Here is a 20,219-nt window from a genome sequence, read left to right as displayed (position 1 = left end):
TCTAACCACTTCTCAGTGGCGTCTCCAGCTTTCATATTTAGGGGGGGCACATGGGGGGACAGGGACAAAAATAGGGGGGCAATATAAAATGCAAATATATATATATATATAGATAGATAGATATATCTATCTATATTTATTTTATCTATCCTGGTGCCCTTTACCCCTTTACTACGATCCCACAACGGCCCTCTCACATGTTCTGCAGTGAGCTCCCTTCCTACTGTATTGGGGTCCCCCAGGGTGGCAGAAAACAAGAGATATATGTCACCAGCATATCAAGAAAATATAAGGATCCAAAGCAGTGGGAGAACTATCAGGGTTGCAAAGGTTGTCTTGCCTCCGGGCCCTGGTGTTCTGCCACTGTGGGGTTCCCCAGCCTCCTCTTGCTGTCCTGCCCCTGCTATTGACAGCTCTGGTCTGGCATCTCTTGGAATTTACAGGCTGGTCCTCCTGTCCTAAGGACGGGAGAAATCAGTCTGTTTTTTCAGTAACTGAAAGTCCTGGTGGAGTCCTTCCTGCAACTCGCTGGCTCGAGCAGATCAGGCGGCCGTGGTTGTGTGAACGCTGGCATTATGCAGTGTCAGCGAGCAGGGGAGGGGGGAGGAATCACCCGCAGGAGCTGACTGGGGACTCTCTCCCTCTTAGACATTGATTTTTGTAAAAAAAAAAAAAAAAAAAAAAAAATTTTTTTTTTGGGGGGGGGGGGGGGGGGGCACATGGTGGGGCACAGCATAATGTTGGGGGGGGGGTCAGGGCCCCCTCTGGCCCCCCCTAGGGTCGCCATTGCCACTTCTATCATACTCCACACAATCTGGATGCTTGAAATACATCAGATGGTAAACCCAGGCCACCAGCAGCCAAGATTAAAGAACATAAAGGGAGAAAGGGGGCACCCACTAAGTGCAGCATTAAAATCATCCACTTTATTAAAATACAATTGGAAAGTCACTGGTTTAACAGACAAAAGGCATATCTCCACAAGAACACCACCGTTAGCCCCACTGATGTCGCCTCCTGCTTGTGCAGCCAGCCATTAGACTCTGTGTGGAAGGCTCAGGACTGCTGGAAAAATAAACAGGAAGTGCCAGTAACCATCCTGGAGTGCACAGGGAGCAGGTGTGGAAGTGACTTCATGTGGGATGTTCTGTGGGCGTGGTTACATGTTTCAAAGCTTCCTGCTCTTTCCTTAAAGCCTGGTGGCTGCACAAGCAGGATGGGACATCAGTGGGGCAGACAGTGGTGTTCTTGTGAGCATATGCTTTTTATCTGTTAACCAGTGACCTGCCAATTGTATTTGAATAAATTGGATGATTTTAATGCTATACTTAGTGGGTGCCCCCCTTCAACCTTATGGACTTTAATCTTGGCTGTGGGTGACCTGGGATGGCCATCTGACTTATTTCAAGCATCCAGATTGTGTGGAATATGGTAGCAGTGGTTAGACTAAGGCGCTAAAGTGGATGATTTTAATGCTACACTTAGTTTGTTTCATTACAGAGGCTGCTTTCTACTCTAGTGTGGCTGCCCTAAGTGAGCCTGTGGATAACATTACAGGACTATTTCTTCACATTGGCCTTTTATGGACTTGGGCTGCTTTCCCTATTAGCGCCATGTATCTCTTGTTTGGAGATTAAAGACCATGTTTGATGACCTGGTCCACTTCTATGCAGGCAACTTTATCCTAACTGAACCCAGCATCAGGCTGATACTGACTTCAAGATGATGTGAGAGGCTTCAGAGATGATAATTAAAACCAAAAAGACTCTCCACCTTGTTGATGTCAAACATCTTTAAAAAGAATACATATATTAGGGTGATTTTCTGGTCTGCTTTTTATGAACAATATAAACACTCAAAGACTCTTGAAGAGTTCATTCATTGAAGAGATTTCACTTATTCATTCATTTGTAAATTTATTACTTGAATTTTTATTGTACTGGCCAAAAAACTGATCCATCTATGGCCGGCATAGTTCTGAATAAACTGCTTCCTACATGAAAAAAAGCTAGCATGAAATGGTCAATGGGTGGTTTCTGAATGATCATGTACTGTACTCCCTCCATTCAGCTGGGAGACATTATCAAGATCTCAACTACATCTAATCTGACATAAGCAATAAAACTCAGCTCAGCTTAATCTGGAGTGTCATTTTTAGATGTACGGTTATTGATGATGTTTATGGTTATGTTAATAAAATGTGCCAGTCTGTTAACCGCATTGTGGAAGGCAAAGATTCCTGCGATAATACGTTTTTGTATGTAACCATTTTTTAGCTACAAACATGATATCACATTAACCTTTATGATTTAAAACAGAATAAATTCAGACACCTTTCTCTAAAAATGCATAACAATGTATTTTTTTTTTGTATACATGGTGACAATTCACTTGTGTTTAGTGTCTGAGAAGGGCTAGGTAACTGATTTCATTCAAATATAATCCATTTCAAAACCTCATCCTCCTTAAAAGATAATTCCACCAAGTATTAAAAGTTACAGTGTTGGGTATAACTAAGTGTCTTAAAGCTGAACTCCGGTCAATTTTTTTTTTTCCCAAATTAGTGGGGCTGTGCCTGCACTGCATAGGTTGACTGCTCGTTTTGTCTAGGGGTAAACATAGAGCCTATACTCACCCAATTCTTCGAAAAAACAACCCCCCCCCTCCCCATGCTCAGCAGTGGACTTGGCGTGATGACGTCAGGAACATTCCACCACACAAGACACCTGGACTGCGGGGCAGAGCAGGAGCTGAGGAGACCGATCTTTCGCTGGGAGGATCAGAGGATTAAGTGAGTATATCTCAGCTCTCTAAACCCCAAGACAAAAAATAGCCGTTAACTGCGGGCAATTTTTTTTTTCCTCATGCAGTGGGCTGTACCTGAACTGCATGGGGGAAAAACAAAAGATTTGCCCACAGTTAAGCTTTAAAAGACACAATCAGGTCTAATCCTGGTGTAGGATTTCTGTGATGAGATCAAACAGCTGGAAGGCTAACACTCTTAATTGCTGCCGTGCTAAAGATGGCAGTAGATCTCCACCGTGTGTATTTTGTATTTAGTTGAAGATAAACTCATAGGGCTGGTTTGACTTCTGGTATTTACATGAATTAGAAAACAGCAAAATCGCAATGATTGTAAAGATGTCATATGACCTTATTTAGCTTATGTAGCTCTCACCATAATCTCAATCACCAAATTCTACCCAACAATAAAATGTAATATTAAACAGAATTATCTTTTAAGAGTATTATTTGCATGTGATGCAGAGATCACCCACACCTTGTATCAGCACTGGAATGTACCTTTCCTCCACTGAAGCTTCTTTTATCTGATGGTGGGGCTTTGTTCCTTCCATTTCTCGGATACTAACAGCATAAATTTTAGTGGTATAATCAATAGCTTTCTCTCTCGCCACATCACTGTCATAACCTAAGTAAAGAAGTCAAGTAAGGCAAAAAAGTAAAAAAAAAATTAAAAATCTTTAAGGAATGATATATTTATTAAGGATAATATCTTCATACCATTAGCATGCAATGAAGATTGTTAAATACACAGGTTACAAATGCGATTCTACACCTGTTTGAGGATCTGAACCACTTTAACTCTTTATACCCCTAAACTCAGCGGTGGGGTGTGGGTTATCAGGGCCTGTGGTAAGGCAAGTATTGTGCCCCCTAACTTGTGGACTGTTAGCACTCCCAGGCCCCCTCCACCAAAATATGAAGATGTAGCTACTCCCCATTGACTGACAAGTATATATATGAAAGAAAGATTTGGATTTGGTACAGTGAAACCAAGGAATTCCTCACCAACATTTCTGTCATGTGCCAGCCACACGCAGTGCAGTACAGGCAGGATGAAGGAGGGTGCATGAGTGGATCAGGAAAGTGACAGTACTGGCTCCTCCCCTCTCCGCTACTTCCTCATTCTCAGGACACGGCTCTGACAATCTCCTCCATCATCGCCCTCTTCCTGATCATCGCTGCCTGTCCGGAGACAGTCCAATTGCCATGTCCAAGCCGCTGCCTAAACCAGTAAAGCAGGAAGGGGAAAGCCCCCCCCCCCACCCTCTACAATGGAATTTCTGACAATCTGGCCCACTGCTGTCATGGCATTGTCGCAATTCTGCTGCTTACACACTGGCCCAGGAGAAGCCCTCTGATGACTTCTGGCTGAGCAGACTTTTGAATGCAAGAATAATTATTACTACTACTTTTTTTTTTTTTCTTTTTTATGAAATTTTGCACATGCATACTAGCACATTATGGCTTTACCTTTCAGGGTACAACAAAAAAAAAATGCCCAGTGGTTTACTACCACTTTAAGATGGGGCAGGATTAATTGTTTCTATATACTAGAACTGCTTGGTCTTTAGGGATTCCGCTGAGCTCCAACAGGTCATGTTTTCAGAATTATATACAAATATATATGGCTCAGAGGGTTGGGTGTGTCATTGCCATAAAAAAAAAACCAATATAAACCTCAATATGGGATTTTTAGGGCAATGTAGTAACAACAGATTTTTTGTATTAAAAACGGTATTTTATTTTTCCAAAAAAAGTGTTAGAACATACATAGAAAATATTTGACATGGTTTCACAATTTAAAAGAATCTTCAGATAACATGAGAAAAGCAGGGAGCAATAGCTCCTATACAGTGATACATCCTGCTACTCGATACAATCACCACCTAAATTAATGCGATGGCGTCAAGTAGCGAAATTCCAACGCGTTTCAACTTATTATCAAAACAAAGTCTTCCTCAGGGAAGGGATGCCTCACGTTCTAGAATTTCAAAAAATAACAATATTACAAATCATATATATATATATATATATCGCATATGTCCTGTTGCATTTAAACCAAAAAAATCACAACTTACATTTTACATGTAGCTGCAAGAAAACCACATTCCCAGTACTGACAGGGGCTCTCGTCACCAATTCCCTATGCTGATTGCTATCCTCTACAGAACGGCCAAGTATAATTTGAAAGAACCAATGTTAGGCAGCCTTAAAAGGAGGAAGGCTAAAAGGTAAAAAAAATATGTAGATAAAATTAGAAGGAGAGTAAGTATAATGATGAATATCCGGGGAAATACCTTCGCCAAGAGAGCATGGTGATTGGATTTTGAATTTAGGTTACCTTTAAGTCGTTTGTAGAGTATAGATGGTTAAGTTCCCAAGAGCTTTGATCCTGGAGTACCTCTCGGTTAACAGCCAAGTCAGGATTGCTGCCATGAGCCGTCCCTGGCATCCTAATAAAGGGATTGTGGGGGTGGTCAGGGTGTTGGGCGTCTCATCACTGTCAGTGATGTTCTATGCCCATTGGTAACGCTCTATAGGAGGCACGGTTTCGGCCACAGTAAAGGAACCCGGTTTCGGGTTCCTTTACTGTGTCGGTGGTTATTAGTCCTAAATCGGGTTTTTGTCCCTCTGACCTCTCTGATTGGGGTGGAGTGACAAATATACCATAGCAAAGTGTTTTTGATAAGATACAGGCAGCAATAGCTGCCTGTATCAACAATTTCCTTATCAGCATTAGGCGATTTACTACCTTTTCTGGCTCTACAAGGTCCCTTAGAATCAGCTCCTTTTTAACACAGGGGATTCTTCTATCCTTTTTGTGTCCAAAATACAAGGGAAGGTATTTGTGCCTCCTGTGGTTCATTTACTTTCCCCACTCTGGAGACTACTTTGTATTACACCCACTGTTGGGGGATCGCTGGTTATATATGGTACGGTGTAGACCATACAGCGCCTCCCCTTGCCTGTCATCAACAGTAGAGCCGTGCGTGGCCCCGTACGTAATGCGTGCCCTGAACGGACATCCTAGTATGTTGTCCAGGCAACACGACGCCTCCACTTAGAGGACGCCGAAGTCATGTGACCCCAGTGCTGCCTACGTCACGGGCGGACCTCTAAAGTGAGCGGCGTTGCCTGGGCAATGCGACGCTTCTCCCTCCCCTCTCCTCGGCTGACCGCGCCCACGTCCTATTGGATGTGGGAAGGAGAGGGGCGGTGCTATACTCGGGGGGATGATATGGCATCCCTAACAACGAGCCACGGGACCTCCCCTCAAGCCTCCCAGACAGGAATCTCAATCTAATCCAATATGGGCGGGATTATGGACGGCCGAAACCGCGCCTCCTATAGAGCGTTACCAATGGGCATAGAACATCACTGACAGTGATGAGACGCCCAACACCCTGACCACCCCCACAATCCCTTTATTAGGACGCCAGGGACGGCTCATGGCAGCATTCCTGACTTGGCTGTTAACCGAGAGGTACTCCAGGATCAAAGCTCTTGGGAACTTAACCATCTATACTCTACAAACGACTTAAAGGTAACCTAAATTCAAAATCCAATCACCATGCTCTCTTGGGGAAGATATTTCCCCGAATATTCATCATTATACTTACTCTCCTTCTAATTTTATCTACATTTTTTTTTACCTTTTAGCCTTCCTCCCTTTAAGGCTGCCTAACATTGGTTCTTTCAAATTATACCTGGCTGTTCTGTAGAGGATAGCAATCAGCATAGGGAATTGGTGACGAGAGCCCCTGTCAGTACTGGGAATGTGGTTTTCTTGCAGCTACATGTAAAATGTAATTTGTGATTTTTTGGTTTAAATGCAACAGGACATATGCGATATATATATATATATATATATATATGATTTGTAATATTGTTATTTTTTGAAATTCTAGAACGTGAGGCATCCCTTCCCTGAGGAAGACTTTGTTTTGATAATAAGTTGAAACGCGTTGGAATTTCGCTACTTGACGCCATCGCATTAATTTAGGTGGTGATTGTATCGAGTAGCAGGATGTATCACTGTATAGGAGCTATTGCTCCCTGCTTTTCTCATGTTATCTGAAGATTCTTTTATATTGTGAAACCATGTCAAATATTTTCTATGTATGTTCTAACACTTTTTTTGGAAAAATAAAACACCCCTTTTTAATACAAAAAATCCGTTGTTACTACATTGCCCTAAAAATCTCATATTGAGGTTTATATTTGGTTTTTATGTTTTCAGAATTTCCCTCAGTTGAAACAGCTGTGTTAATTACTAAGGCAGTGAAACTAATCAAATCACCTGTGCAAAATAATGGAAAGCCTGAAAACATGACCTGTTGGGGGTACTTGAGGACTGGAGTTGAGAAACATTGTTCTACAGAAGTGGTCATCAACCCTGTCCTCAGGGCCCATTAACAGGCCAGGTTTGCAAGATAACTGAAATACATCACAGGTGATATCATTTGCTGCTCAGTGATTGCAGTATTCTAGTCTGCATCTCCCCAAGGTTATACATTAAACCTGGCCTGTTCGTCGGCCCTGAGGACAGGGTTGATGACCACTGTTTTACAGTATATACTCTGTAAAGTAGCATAGAATGTTATTTTTGTGCTACTAACTATAATATACGGGCTGGCATATCCCCTGGGAGTTTCAATGAACCCTGTGAAAATGGAAATTTGCTGGTTTGATTATCAGTATTGCTCATTCCTACCTCCATCCTCTTCAGCATCAGTGTCTGACTCTTCACTATCCGCAGGTTTGCTCTCTAGATTTCCAAAAGCCTCTCGCGTCCAGATCATCAGTGCTGTATCTGCTCCCCCCACAGTCAGCAGGGTGGAATCATCATATAACCATCTGACATTGGTTACATGTGCGCTATGGCCAACATACTTTTTGAACCTTGCATCACGACCCTGAAAAGTCAGAAACACAAATGTAATGAAGTCATAAAAGGGGAGGTTTTTTTTTGTTGTGACTTGTCATTGGTCAGGCCTACAGACATCCTGCTGCTAACTTGCCATTCTGTTGGGCAATGATAAATCTACCAAGATGTACAATACCATGACCATACTGTTGCTTAAGATTTAAAAAAAAATGGTGCACATTTATAATTGCTTTAGAAATGTGCTTGGTGCTCTTCTGGCTTCTGGACTCAGGACTGCTATTTTGAATGGGGAAGGAAATCAATGTCAAATGACCAACATTCTTCCAATCATGAAACTCTTTCTTCTGTGTTAAGCAGAGAGAACTCAGTTTGCCAACATTCATGCAACCTAGTGTTATATAACAGAAAAAGTGTAGGCAGGTGCAGTCTATTTTCTTCACTGCAGGTGGAACTCATCCGTAGTGGCAATGCAGGTGGAGGAGGAAGTCGAGAGGAGCATCACTCCTCTATGATTGCCTCAGTCACAGAGAGGCAACATCCAACTAGATGCTAGCATCCCATGTGAGCTTTGTCGCCATCTTGGGTCAGGCAGAGTCTATTTAAGACCTTGGCTTCTGGGTTTGGTGCACATTTCACTTGTGTGTATAGTAGGGATAGGTCACCCGTCTGACAGGGACAGTGCTTAGCATCAGGGAGAGGTTCCAGGCAAGAAAGGAAAGTGCAGGGACATGCCATCCTTCCTGTAAGCCTCCCCGCTTAGGTACAGACAGGCCAGGCTGCATTCCGCCACTCGAGAGACACTGACAGCACACCTGCTGCCTCTACTCATCGATGTATATTGTGTGAGTGCGTTGGGATGGGTTGCCTTCCCACTGGGCTTGTTGTGCATTGTTGAACTTCAATTTCAATACAGTTCTGTTTTCTGCAACTGGACTTTGAGTGTTTACTGCCACTGCACCTCTCCACAAGCAGGTAGCAATGTCCTCTCTTCATTATAACCCAGCCCCATAGTGACCTGTTAGAAATCTTCTTCCACTGATCTGACAGCTCTAAATTGCTGAAAGCTGATATGGTTTACTGGCTTTATACACCATCGCTGTTCACTGCACTGTTTTATTTAAAAAAAACACACAAAAAAAACAAAAAAAACCACAGACATATAGAGAAGTCATTGGAATAATGAAGGCATATCTACCTTTACTGGGTAGGAAAACAATTTCACAAATCCAAAATCATCCCCAGTTGCTAAAGATTTCCTGTCTTTGGTAAGAGATGCAGAGTTCACATCTGTCACATCACTGTGTGCCGGCCAGATTCCTTCACACGTAGGACCGAGGACACAAGTCCATGTGTGCCACTCTATTCGTTCAATCTGTACAAGGCAGTATATGGTTAAATAGAGGAGATAAAAGCAGCATATGAATCACAGAATCAAGGCAAAAAGAAATAAGTTATGCTGTGTACACACGGTCGGACTTTGTTCGGACATTGCGACAACAAAATCCATGGATTTTTTCCGACGGATGTTGGCTCAAACTTGTCTTGCATACACACGGTCACACAAAGTTGTCGGAAAATCCGATCGTTCTGAACGCGGTGACATAAAACACGTACGTCAGGACTATAAACGGGGCAGTAGCCAATAGCTTTCATCTCTTTATTTATTCTGAGCATGTGTGGCACTTTGTGCGTCGGATTTGTGTACACACGATCGGAATTTCCAACAACGGATTTTGTTGTCGGAAAATTTTATAGCCTGCTCTCAAACTTTGTGTGTCGGAAATTCTGATGGAAAATGTGTGATGGAGCCTACACACGGTCGGAATTTCCGACAACAAGGTCCTATCACACATTTTCAGTCGGAAAATCCGACCGTGTGTACAGGGCATTACAGTTTGCAAACTTCATCTTTTAAGACAAGGGATATCTTATACTTATAGCTTTGCACTTAAAAAATAGAATTTATCTGGCATCTGAACTAGTCACACTTAAACAGACTATAACATTGGCCATAATATGGTGTATTACATATAGGGGATTCCAACACTTTTTTCTAGCCAAATGAGTGTCGTAATGATCCCAGATGAGTTTATTTTTTTTTGCGTGGGACTAATTTATCAAATAAATATTAGAGAGATTTGAGAGATTAGAACTTTTTTTTTCTTTTTCCATGATATCTTTTTTGGAAGTTTTGTCAAAATACAAAAGAGAAAGAATAACAACAGGTACAATCATATAAAGGGATACATTAAGGGCAGTCAAACACTATCTTAACCAGCTGGACCACCTGGGACCAGTCTAAGACACACAGGTTCAAGAAGAGGACCATGTCAGAACAACAGAAGAAGAAGGGAAACTCTCCCCAAAAGTCTCAGCCAAGGCAAGTATCAGACCGATTATGTTCCAGAGAAGATACCCATGGATATCAGCTAGAAGAACACCATGGTGGTGGAGGGGGGGGGGGGTGGGGGGTGATTTGTTATACCCCCCACCAATTATTTTTAATAATTTAACCCACCCAGTCCCTCAGGAGTGAACGAATGAGAGGAAGGGGAAGAAAAAAATGAAAGGGAAAAGAAAAAGAGAGGCGGAGAAAAGAATGAAAAGGAGGAAAGGTCTTGTGCAAGGTGGCGGAGAGCTATCTCCATCCCCCCACCCTGCCACCCACACATGGGGGGGCATGGGGTACAACTGTTACCAGGGGAGAGCGGGATCTCTAAACAAGGTGTATGCTGCACACCCTGTTCAACCCCATGCCAGGGGATATAAGATTAGGACTTTTAGCCTTAAGGGATCATTTGCAGTATAATTCATGTGTTAATATGGCATGTGTTGATGTGATTTAAAGTCATTGCACTGCATTGTGTTTTAGAAATTGTATTGACTTGGTTTGCCAAATGCAGGTCAATACATCCAAAACGCAGCACACATAGCCACCCGCTGCTCAAATTTGATTTGGTTCCTCAGGAATCGGGCAAAATTTGCTCAGTATATGGCCGGCTTTAATTATGAAAAATAAAGATAATAACGTTGGCTCTGCATGTGCAGATCAGATTTACTAACATTTCTGCCACTAGGCTTAGGCTTGGTTCATACTGCTGCGACATGGGAACTGACTTGTGAGACCCCAAGTCGCATGACATGTCAAATTCATTGTTTCCCTATGAGAACCGTCTTAACGGATACTACACAAATCGACTTTTGAAAAGGTTCCTGCACTACTTGGGTGCGATTTCAGCCCTTGTATAGGCTCCTAAATCACATCCAAGTTGGATCAAGTCTGAAGGAAGTCGCTGGGCAAGGTCGCAAGCAAAGTTCTATGACTTTGCAGTTGCAGCAGTGCGAACGGAGCCTAAAGGGCAGCCCCAAGAAGCTGCTTGTAGGCTATACTCAAACACTGGAAAATGTGTGTTCTCTGTGTGCAGAATTGTAGAAAAAAAATAGCAGGGTTGTGCTCCCAGCCAATGTATCAAATAGGAGAGTTCTCAGATCTTTTCCATTTATTGCCTATATGCCTGGGTATGATCAGCTTTAGCAACAATTCTATTGAGACAGCGAAGGAGAATAAATACCTCTGCTGATTTAAGGACATATCTTTTTCCTCTTGGAGCTTCAAAAAATAATTGTTCTTTGGCACCAGTATTAACTTGCAGCAATTTACCTTTATTTTTTTGGAAAGAAAAGATACATTATTAGCCGTCCATGCATACAAAAGTAAAAAGTGCTTCAAGAGTCATTTCCATTTGGAAAAAAAATGTATTCATTTTGCACATGTCCTGGAGATAATAATATGTTGTCTGTCAGCTCCTAAGAACATCACTATAAATGAAAAAACACTCTTCCAACAAATTCTCCTTACAGTAACTAGATAGAAAATGTGCAAACTAATTGTGGGCTGAATTATTTTGGTGGTTGGGCTTAGTTTTTGCTGGACAAATTCTGGATCTCCTGTCCAGGCCATTTTTCAGCACGGTCATACTTTGAATGACAATTACTCAGTCATGCAACACTGTATCCTATTGAATTAAATTTTACTCAACACCGCCTAATCTGAATTGCAGACACCTCCATGTGTATAACCTGAGAATAGGGATGAGCCGAACACCCCCCTGTTCGGTTCGCACCAGAACATGCGAACAGGAAAAAAGTTTGTTCGAACACGCGAACACCGTTAAAGTCTATGGGACACGAACATGAATAAACAAAAGTGCTAATTTTAAAGGCTTATATGCAAGTTATTGTCATAAAAAGTGTTTGGGGACCTGGGTCCTGCCCCAGGGGACATGGATCAATGCAAAAAAAAGTTTTAAAAACGGCCGTTTTTTCAGGAGCAGTGATTTTAATAATGCTTAAAGTCAAACAATAAAAGTGTAATATCCCTTTAAATTTCGTACCTGGGGGGTGTCTATAGTATGCCTGTAAAGGGGCGCATGTTTCCTGTGTTTAGAACAGTCTGACAGCAAAATGACATTTTGAAGGAAAAAACTAATTTAAAACTACCCGCGGCTATTGCATTGCCGACAATACACATAGAAGTTCATTGATAAAAACGGCATGGGAATTCCCCAAAGGGGAACCCCGAACCAAAATTAAAAAAAAAAAAATGACGTGGGAGTCCCCCTAAATTCCATACCAGGCCCTTCAGGTCTGATATGGATATTAAGGGGAACCCCGGCCAAAATTAAAAAATAAAAATGACGTGGGGTTCCCCCTAAATTCCATACCAGACCCTTCAGGTCTGATATGGATTTTAAGGGGAACCCCGCGCCAAAAAAAAAAAAACTGCGTGGGGTCCCCCCAAAAATCCATACCAGACCCTTATCCGAGCACGCAACCTGGCAGGCCGCAGGAAAAGAGGGGGGGACGAGAGTGCAGCCCCCCCTCCCTCCTGAACCGTGCCAGGCCACATGCCCTCAACATTGGGAGGGTGCTTTGGGGTAGCCCCCCAAAACACCTTGTCCCCATGTTGATGAGGACAAGGGCCTCATCCCCACAACCCTGGCCGGTGGTTGTGGGGGTCTGCGGGCGGGGGGCTTATCGGAATCTGGAAGCCCCCTTTAACAAGGTGACCCCCAGATCCCGGCCCCCCCCTGTGTGAAATGGTAAGGGGGTACATAAGTACCCCTACCATTTCACGAAATAAGTGTTAAAAATGACAAGAGACAGTTTTTGACAATTCCTTTATTTAAATGCTTCTCCTTTCTTCTATCTTCGTTCATCTTCTGGCTCTTCTGGTTCTTCCTCCGGCGTTCTCGTCCAGCATCTCCTCCGCGGCGTCTTCTATCTTCTTCTCCTCGGGCCGCTCCGCACCCATGGCATGGGGGGGAGGCTCCCGCTCTTCTCTTCTTCTCTTCTTCTCTTCTTCTCCTCTTCTTCATTTTCTTCTCCGGGCCGCTCCGCAATCCATGCTGGCATGGAGGGAGGCTCCCGCTGTGTGACGGCGCTCCTCGTCTGACAGTTCTTAAATAACGGGGGGGCGGGGCCACTCGGTGACCCCGCCCCACTCTGACGCACGGTGACTTGACGGGACTTCCCTGTGACGTCACGGGGAATGCCACAGGGAAGTCCCGTCATGTCCCGTGCGTCAGAGGGGGGCGGGGTCACCGGGTGGCCCCGCCCCCCGTTATTTAAGAACTGTCAGACGAGGAGCGCCGTCACACAGCGGGAGCCTCCCTCCATGCCAGCATGGATTGCGGAGCGGCCCGGAGAAGAAAAGAAGAAGAGAACAGCGGGAGCCTCCCCCCCCATGCCATGGGTGCGGAGCGGCCCGAGGAGAAGAAGATAGAAGACGCCGCGGAGGAGATGCTGGACGAGAACGCCGGAGGAAGAACCAGAAGAACCAGAAGATGAAGGAAGATAGAAGAAAGAAGAAGCATTTAAATAAAGGAATTGTCAAAAACTGTCTCTTGTCATTTTTAACGTTTTTGACACTTTTTTCGTGAAATGGTAGGGGTACTTATGTACCCCCTTACCATTTCACACAGGGGGGGGGGCCGGGATCTGGGGGTCACCTTGTTAAAGGGGGCTTCCAGATTCCGATAAGCCCCCCGCCCGCAGACCCCCACAACCACCGGCCAGGGTTGTGGGGATGAGGCCCTTGTCCTCATCAACATGGGGACAAGGTGTTTTGGGGGGCTACCCCAAAGCACCCTCCCAATGTTGAGGGCATGTGGCCTGGTACGGTTCAGGAGGGAGGGGGGGCTGCACTCTCGTCCCCCCCCCTCTTTTCCTGCGGCCTGCCAGGTTGCGTGCTCGGATAAGGGTCTGGTATGGATTTCTGGGGGGACCCCACGCCTTTTTTTTTTTTTTTTTTTGGCGCGGGGTTCCCCTTAAAATCCATACCAGACCTGAAGGGCCTGGTATGGAATTTAGGGGGACTCCCACGTCATTTTTTTTTTTAAATTTTGGTTCGGGGTTCCCCTTTGGGGAATTCCCATGCCGTTTTTATCAATGAACTTCTAAGTGTATTGTCGGCAATGCAATAGCCGCGGGTAGTTTTAAATGAGTTTTTTCCTTCAAAATGTCATTTTTCTGTCAGACTGTTCTAAACACAGGAAACATGCGCCCCTTTACAGGCATACTATAGACACCCCCCAGGTACGAAATTTAAAGGGATATTACACTTTTATTGTTTGACTTTAAGCATTATTAAAATCACTGCTCCTGAAAAAACGGCCGTTTTTAAAACTTTTTTTTGCATTGATCCATGTCCCCTGGGGCAGGACCCAGGTCCCCAAACACTTTTTATGACAATAACTTGCATATTAGCCTTTAAAATTAGCACTTTTGTTTTCTCCCATAGACTTTTAAAGGGTGTTCCGCGGCATTCGAATTTGCCGCGAACACCCCGAATTGTTCGCTGTTCGGCGAACTTGCGAACAGCCAATGTTCGAGTCGAACATGAGTTCGACTCAAACTCGAAGCTCATCCCTACCTGAGAACAATGCCTCTAAATAAATCCATATTTTACCTCTGGAATCCCAGTCAATGTGCGTGATATAGCTGGAGGCACCTTTGCAGATTCCAACTCTCTTGCTTGTAAGTACATTATAGATATCCACAAAATTGTCATGTGATGCCACAGCCAGATACTTTCCAGCATCTACAAAAAATATTAAACATTAAAAAAAAGGAAGATAAAAAGAAAATGCAATTACAGGTGATAGTTATATCTCCACTCAAGGTCTGCAGTAAAATGCTGTTCTGTGCTTCTGTTCTTTTAACATGTGGGTGGCACCGTGGCTTAGTGGTTAGCAGATCAGCCTTGCAGCACTAGATTTTTCAGCTAATATCCTGACCAGGACACTATCAGCATGGAGTCTGCATGTCCTTTCTACTTGCTTGGGCTTCCTCCTACATTCTAAAGACATACTGGTAGGTTAATTTGCTCAACTAAGTGTGCCCAAGATGGCTGCCTCACCTTCTAAACATTTTGAGTCCATGGCTTCTTCATTCATGGATATTGCATGCCATCAACCTATAGTGACAAAAACTGGGCTGATTGGATTTTAATGTAGACCTGAACTCAAAGAGTAAAGATTTGTGATCCTATAGTGAATATCTAGAAATGTTAATTGTGCAATAACAGCACCCTGAGAAATCTACCTTTTTGTCTGGAACTCCTCTTGAATTATACCAGGGCACATTTTTCACATTGAAGAGGTACCCATAAAGAGAATTTCAGACAGTTCATTGGGAATCAGCTGAAATTCAAACAGTGTATGGCTAGCTTTAGGCCTTATTCACACAGCAAGCCATATGCGCATTCGAAGAGCCACCTTCAGTCACCTGGGATGCACAAGTGTTTTGGGCAGGGGCGTACAGGCAACCTGTTGACATCAATGATAGACGGCCAGCTGAATGGACATCCACACGCATCCCGTAGTGCACATCCATTCGGGTCCAATGCATGGATTAGGACACAGACAGACTGCTTTCTGACCCGTACATTGGACTCGCACGAATGTACGCTCTGGGATGCATGTGGAAACTCATGCAGGTCCATACAACTTATCACTGCCTACATGGAACACCCGTGCATCCCGGGCGAAAGGGCGTATGGATCGGTTTGTCCCTGTGATTGAGGCCTTAGAGAGGCTCCATTGAAACTTTTCCTGAGTAGCAGAAGGCCAAAGAGATATCCTGTCCAGAAAGTTATTTATTTCCTTCCTCAATAAACTGGAGGCATCACAAGATTGGATGTTCACGACTGCAAATTCTTTGGCAGGTAAAAGAGCAAACATATATGTTTTTAAACTGTGTATCTACTCTTTGCTTAGAATTCTGCTTTAAAAAAAAATCGAATTGCCTGAAGTCATAATTCTTATAAAAGGTTTGATCCAAATACATTTAGGGTTCGCAAAAAAATAATACCTGGCGAAAACTTTATATCAGCTATCATTTCCTTCCGGTGATGAAAGGACACCATGTCTTCAAGAGTGTCAGCATTGACCACCATAAAGCTGCCGTCATTCAAGCCTACAGCTAAGGCTTTCCCATCTGGAGAAAAGGCACAGCATCGTCCACCTGAGACAAAAAAAATATGTTAGCAGCTGAAGCAACTAAACCACAAGGCTAAAGAAACTATTATAAAATCCATATCTCCACTAAACCGACGCCACCTAAGTAGGATCTGGGCATTCTTGTTGGAGTGCTGCACTACACCAATGTTAAAACTTACATTGGATGGAGCTTTTCTTTACAGTGCACCTGTGTCTGGTTATAGATAATAAATTATTTACATAATCTTAACAAGCAGTAGAAGAGCTTTAAAACAAGCTTTCCCTACCCCTTAGGCTGCATGTACTGTGGAGTAATTCTTCTTTATAGATTACAATGATGACTAAAGTTGGGTTTCAGTTAGTTTCTAACCATCAGAAACACCCTGCTGTGTGTTTACATTAGAGGGCTGACAGGTTGCCAAGATTCTGGTGCAACAGAAAGGTATAAGTGAGAAAACCGAATTAGCATTACCTCTGTTGTGATAAATTTCGCCACAATGCCCTTGGCTACACAGAAGATTAACAGTTCTTTCACACGGGCGGTCCGATCAGGTCTGCCTGTCAGTTTTTCATGAGGACCTGATCGGACCCTCCATTCACCCCTATGGGGCAGCGGATGTCAGCAGTGACATGTCCGCTGACACCCGCTGCTATCCGATCCGGTCCACCAAATCCAGGCGGATGGTGACCCTATTTTCCATCCGTCTGGCGGATCGGATGAAAATGGACAGGCGGTCCATTTTTATCCGATCTCCCCTCAGAGGACAGCGGGGCTCTGAGAGGTCAGTCTCTGCACAGTGAGCGGAGACAAATCCGTCTGCTCAGCGGGGATCAGCGGATCGGTCCCAAGTGGAGGCTGTCAAACAGAGAAGCCCGTGTAAAAAGGTCCTTAGGTGTATATGCAAACATGTAGGGAGCTAGACTGCTACATCACCATCTGAGTAAATGTCTGCAGCTGTAAAAAAATATAATGTCCATCATAGCAAACAAATGGACAGCCTTAAAGTGACCACTGGGGGAGTGAAAAAGGAAACGTAGAGACATAACACCAGCAAGGCACTCCTAGAAAAACACATACATGTCATCTGTAGGTATGATGTACGCAAAGAGCTAGTGACAGGATAGTTTTAGGAACCCAATTACACAAAGGACCAAGTGTCCAGTAAAAAACACATGGTTTATTCCAAACAAGTTAAAGAGGAGCTCCAGGCTCCTTCAGAAAAAATTAAAAGTCAGCAGTATAATACTGAAGCTGCTGACTTTTGCTATTAGGACACTGACCTCTCCTGGAATCCAGCGTTGTCTTCACCTCAACCAATTTTTTTAGTCGTCTGTCGGGTGCTGCCGCCGCCATTTCATATAAGGGAAACCATCAGTGAAGCCTTGCGGCTTCGCAGCTGGCTCCCTACTGCGCATGCGCAAAGCACTCTGCGCTTTGTGAATGGCCCAGCGGCAGGGAAAGGAGGAGGGGGGACGAACTTCCGGATGACTTCACCGTGGCAAATTCACCTGGAATTGGGAGTGGGTACCTGTAAAAAACAGGTACCTGCTTCCCCCTTCCCTTTTGGGTGGAGCTTTGCTTTAAATGCATTACAAGGTGCTGCACAGTATTACTAGCCGGTGTTCTCTGTTTCAGACCTCATCCACATCTGGGTCCCCCGGTACATTCCTACTGCCTGAAGCCTTTGCCTGGTCAACCGCTCGTTATGCTTTTGGAATAAACCATGACTTTTTTTACTGGACACCTGGTCCTTTGTGTAATTGGGCTCCTGGACCTATCCTGTCACTAGCCCTTTACATACATCTCACCTACAGACGATTTTTTGTTTTTCTAGGAGTGCCATGCTGGTGTTATGTCTCTACAGGAGTGTAAGGGACTGCTTTAAAGTGCTTTTACTGCTTGCTCAGAACATGTAAACACATCTTTCCAATGTTTTGTTTCTTTAAGATGCTGCAAGTACAGAAAAATGCCTGTTGGACTACAGAACACCTCCCACTTGCGTTGAGGAGATGAGGAGAGGGACAGCATTGTCAGTTCATTACAGAAAGTTCGAAGTTTACTGAATTTCGGGGCAGGTCATCAGGAATTTGTTTGTTCAAATATCGCAGAGATGTATAGAACATGTTTATTTTTTTCATTTTACGCAGACATACACTTCAATAGCTATTCAAGGCAGGCATTGAAAAGGACAGTATGCTCACAATTTTATAGAATATGACTCTCACCCTTTTTCAGCTTCCGCACAGCCAGCATGCGGTGTTGGGAGGAGAGTTCCCAGATTCGGAGAGTTTTATCATCACTCACTGTGGCACTTATTGGCAGCTGTGGGTGGGTTGCCAGACCCCAGACCTCTCCTTCCATATGTCCCTGTCAAAAAAAGGATCTACATTTACTGCTCATCGTGATGACATTTAAAATATATAACAACCCATCCAGTTTCAATTCTAAGATAAATCAAAAGAAATAATGGGCGTCCATCTCTTCAAGGCGGTAGGTAGGGGGGCCTTATTTCACCTCAATTTTTTTCTTTTCTTTTCTTATTCAATTTTCTTCCTATTTAATAACAAACAGCCTGCCGGCACCCTTCGGGTCACCTCTCCCATTTCCACCTCTCTCTTCTTGAATCCCACCCTCCTTCCCGAATCCCTACACTCACTTTGCCTTCTTAATTTATTTCACCCTCAGTCCCCCTCCTGACGTTCCTCCTTGCTGCCCTCAAGCTCCTTCCCTGCTCTCAGCTCGTCCCTCTTTGAATAAACCTTCAATCCACAACTTAACCCCCCATAGGTTCTGTGCTCTATAACACCGGAAAAAAAAAAAAGACTCAGAGCAATTATACCCTAGACCTAAGCGTTGATAACATATTAATATAATATTTTCAGCGCTAATGATATTCATTTCATAATGTGCAAAAATATAAAAGTAAAACAATAGAAATACAATTTTGAAATCGTGACCAATCACAATCATGATATAACAATGGCAGGCTTCCATCCCTACCTGATTTGAAAAAATATAGGAAATAGAAATGGGACTTTAGATGAAACATGTCATTGTGTCTAGTAATAATATGTTACATAGTTACATAGTAGGTGAGGTTGAAAAAAGACACAAGTCCATCAAGTCCAACCCATGTGTGTGATTATATGTCAGTATTACATTGTATATCCCTGTATGTTGTGGTCATTCAGGTGCTTATCTAATAGTTCCCCTGGCCCTTTCTCCAACTTTTCGGGGGGGTGGGTATTACCCCTTTCACAACTCCGGGTGAGACAGTTTGTTCCAGACCACCATTTAATCCCATTGCTGGAATTGAGCATAACTTGCGGGTTTCACTCTAAGTATTTTTTAGTAAGTGGCTGTCTAAGATAATTTCCATTCATTAGAAGGTTCTATTTATTAATAGTTACCTTATTATTTTCTAGTAAACATGTGCATCTTAACCCTAATGATTGGCAGGAAGCCAAGAAACGCGTCGGGTCTTCAAGTAAGATTACCTACCTAAAGTTTGTTTTAATTATGAATTCCATCAATATTACTCTTTTTGTCTACATCTGTATCATGTTATGTATTTTGATTTGTAAATTAATTGATATTTGAAGAATTGCATTATGTTCATTTGTTTGCATTAAATTTATTATCATTATTATTATATATTAATCTTTTATTAACTTACCTATGTGGATGCAGCATCAGTCCGATGCTGCATCTGTCTCCCATCGTCTCTGCACTGAGAACCAAGCCATCGCCGATGGCTCGGTTCTCATTCCTCCCCGAGAGGAGAGCTGCTGACTGTCAGTCGGCGTCTCTCCTCTCTGCTTCTCCGTGCTCACTGAGCGGCTCGCTGAGACTGCCATCAATCAGGGCAGCTGGCGGATCCAGACTTGGGAAGTCGGAATTACGCGGTGCCTCGACTGATGGCAGCGACGTCAGCGAAGACCGCTCTCCACCAAAAATGGGTCACAGGAGTGCAAAACGAATTGCACTCCTGTGACCCATAGGAGAAGCCCAGCCTAAAAATCTC

At 43.6% G+C, this 20,219-nt stretch overlaps 1 protein-coding gene across 5 annotated transcripts in view; it reads right to left on the bottom strand.

Moving 5' to 3' along the window:
• EML6 (EMAP like 6) overlaps positions 1 to 20,219 on the bottom strand; it is a 262,319-nt gene that overhangs the window by 60,747 nt on the left and 181,353 nt on the right. For all 5 annotated transcript variants that reach the window (XM_073628575.1, XM_073628576.1, XM_073628577.1 and 2 more), the window contains exons 21-27: positions 18,421 to 18,562; positions 16,067 to 16,219; positions 14,664 to 14,795; positions 11,266 to 11,354; positions 8,889 to 9,065; positions 7,520 to 7,721; positions 3,304 to 3,430 (exon numbers count right to left, since the gene is read on the bottom strand). In XM_073628575.1, coding sequence (XP_073484676.1) covers positions 3,304 to 3,430; positions 7,520 to 7,721; positions 8,889 to 9,065; positions 11,266 to 11,354; positions 14,664 to 14,795; positions 16,067 to 16,219; positions 18,421 to 18,562 — 1,022 coding nt within the window. The remainder of the gene's footprint in view (positions 1 to 3,303; positions 3,431 to 7,519; positions 7,722 to 8,888; positions 9,066 to 11,265; positions 11,355 to 14,663; positions 14,796 to 16,066; positions 16,220 to 18,420; positions 18,563 to 20,219) is intronic.

This window comes from Aquarana catesbeiana, linkage group LG04 (genome assembly GCF_042186555.1).
Source record: "Aquarana catesbeiana isolate 2022-GZ linkage group LG04, ASM4218655v1, whole genome shotgun sequence".
In the NCBI taxonomy this organism is placed as follows: Eukaryota; Metazoa; Chordata; class Amphibia; order Anura; family Ranidae; genus Aquarana; species Aquarana catesbeiana.
This window is presented reverse-complemented; position numbering and strand designations above follow the sequence as displayed.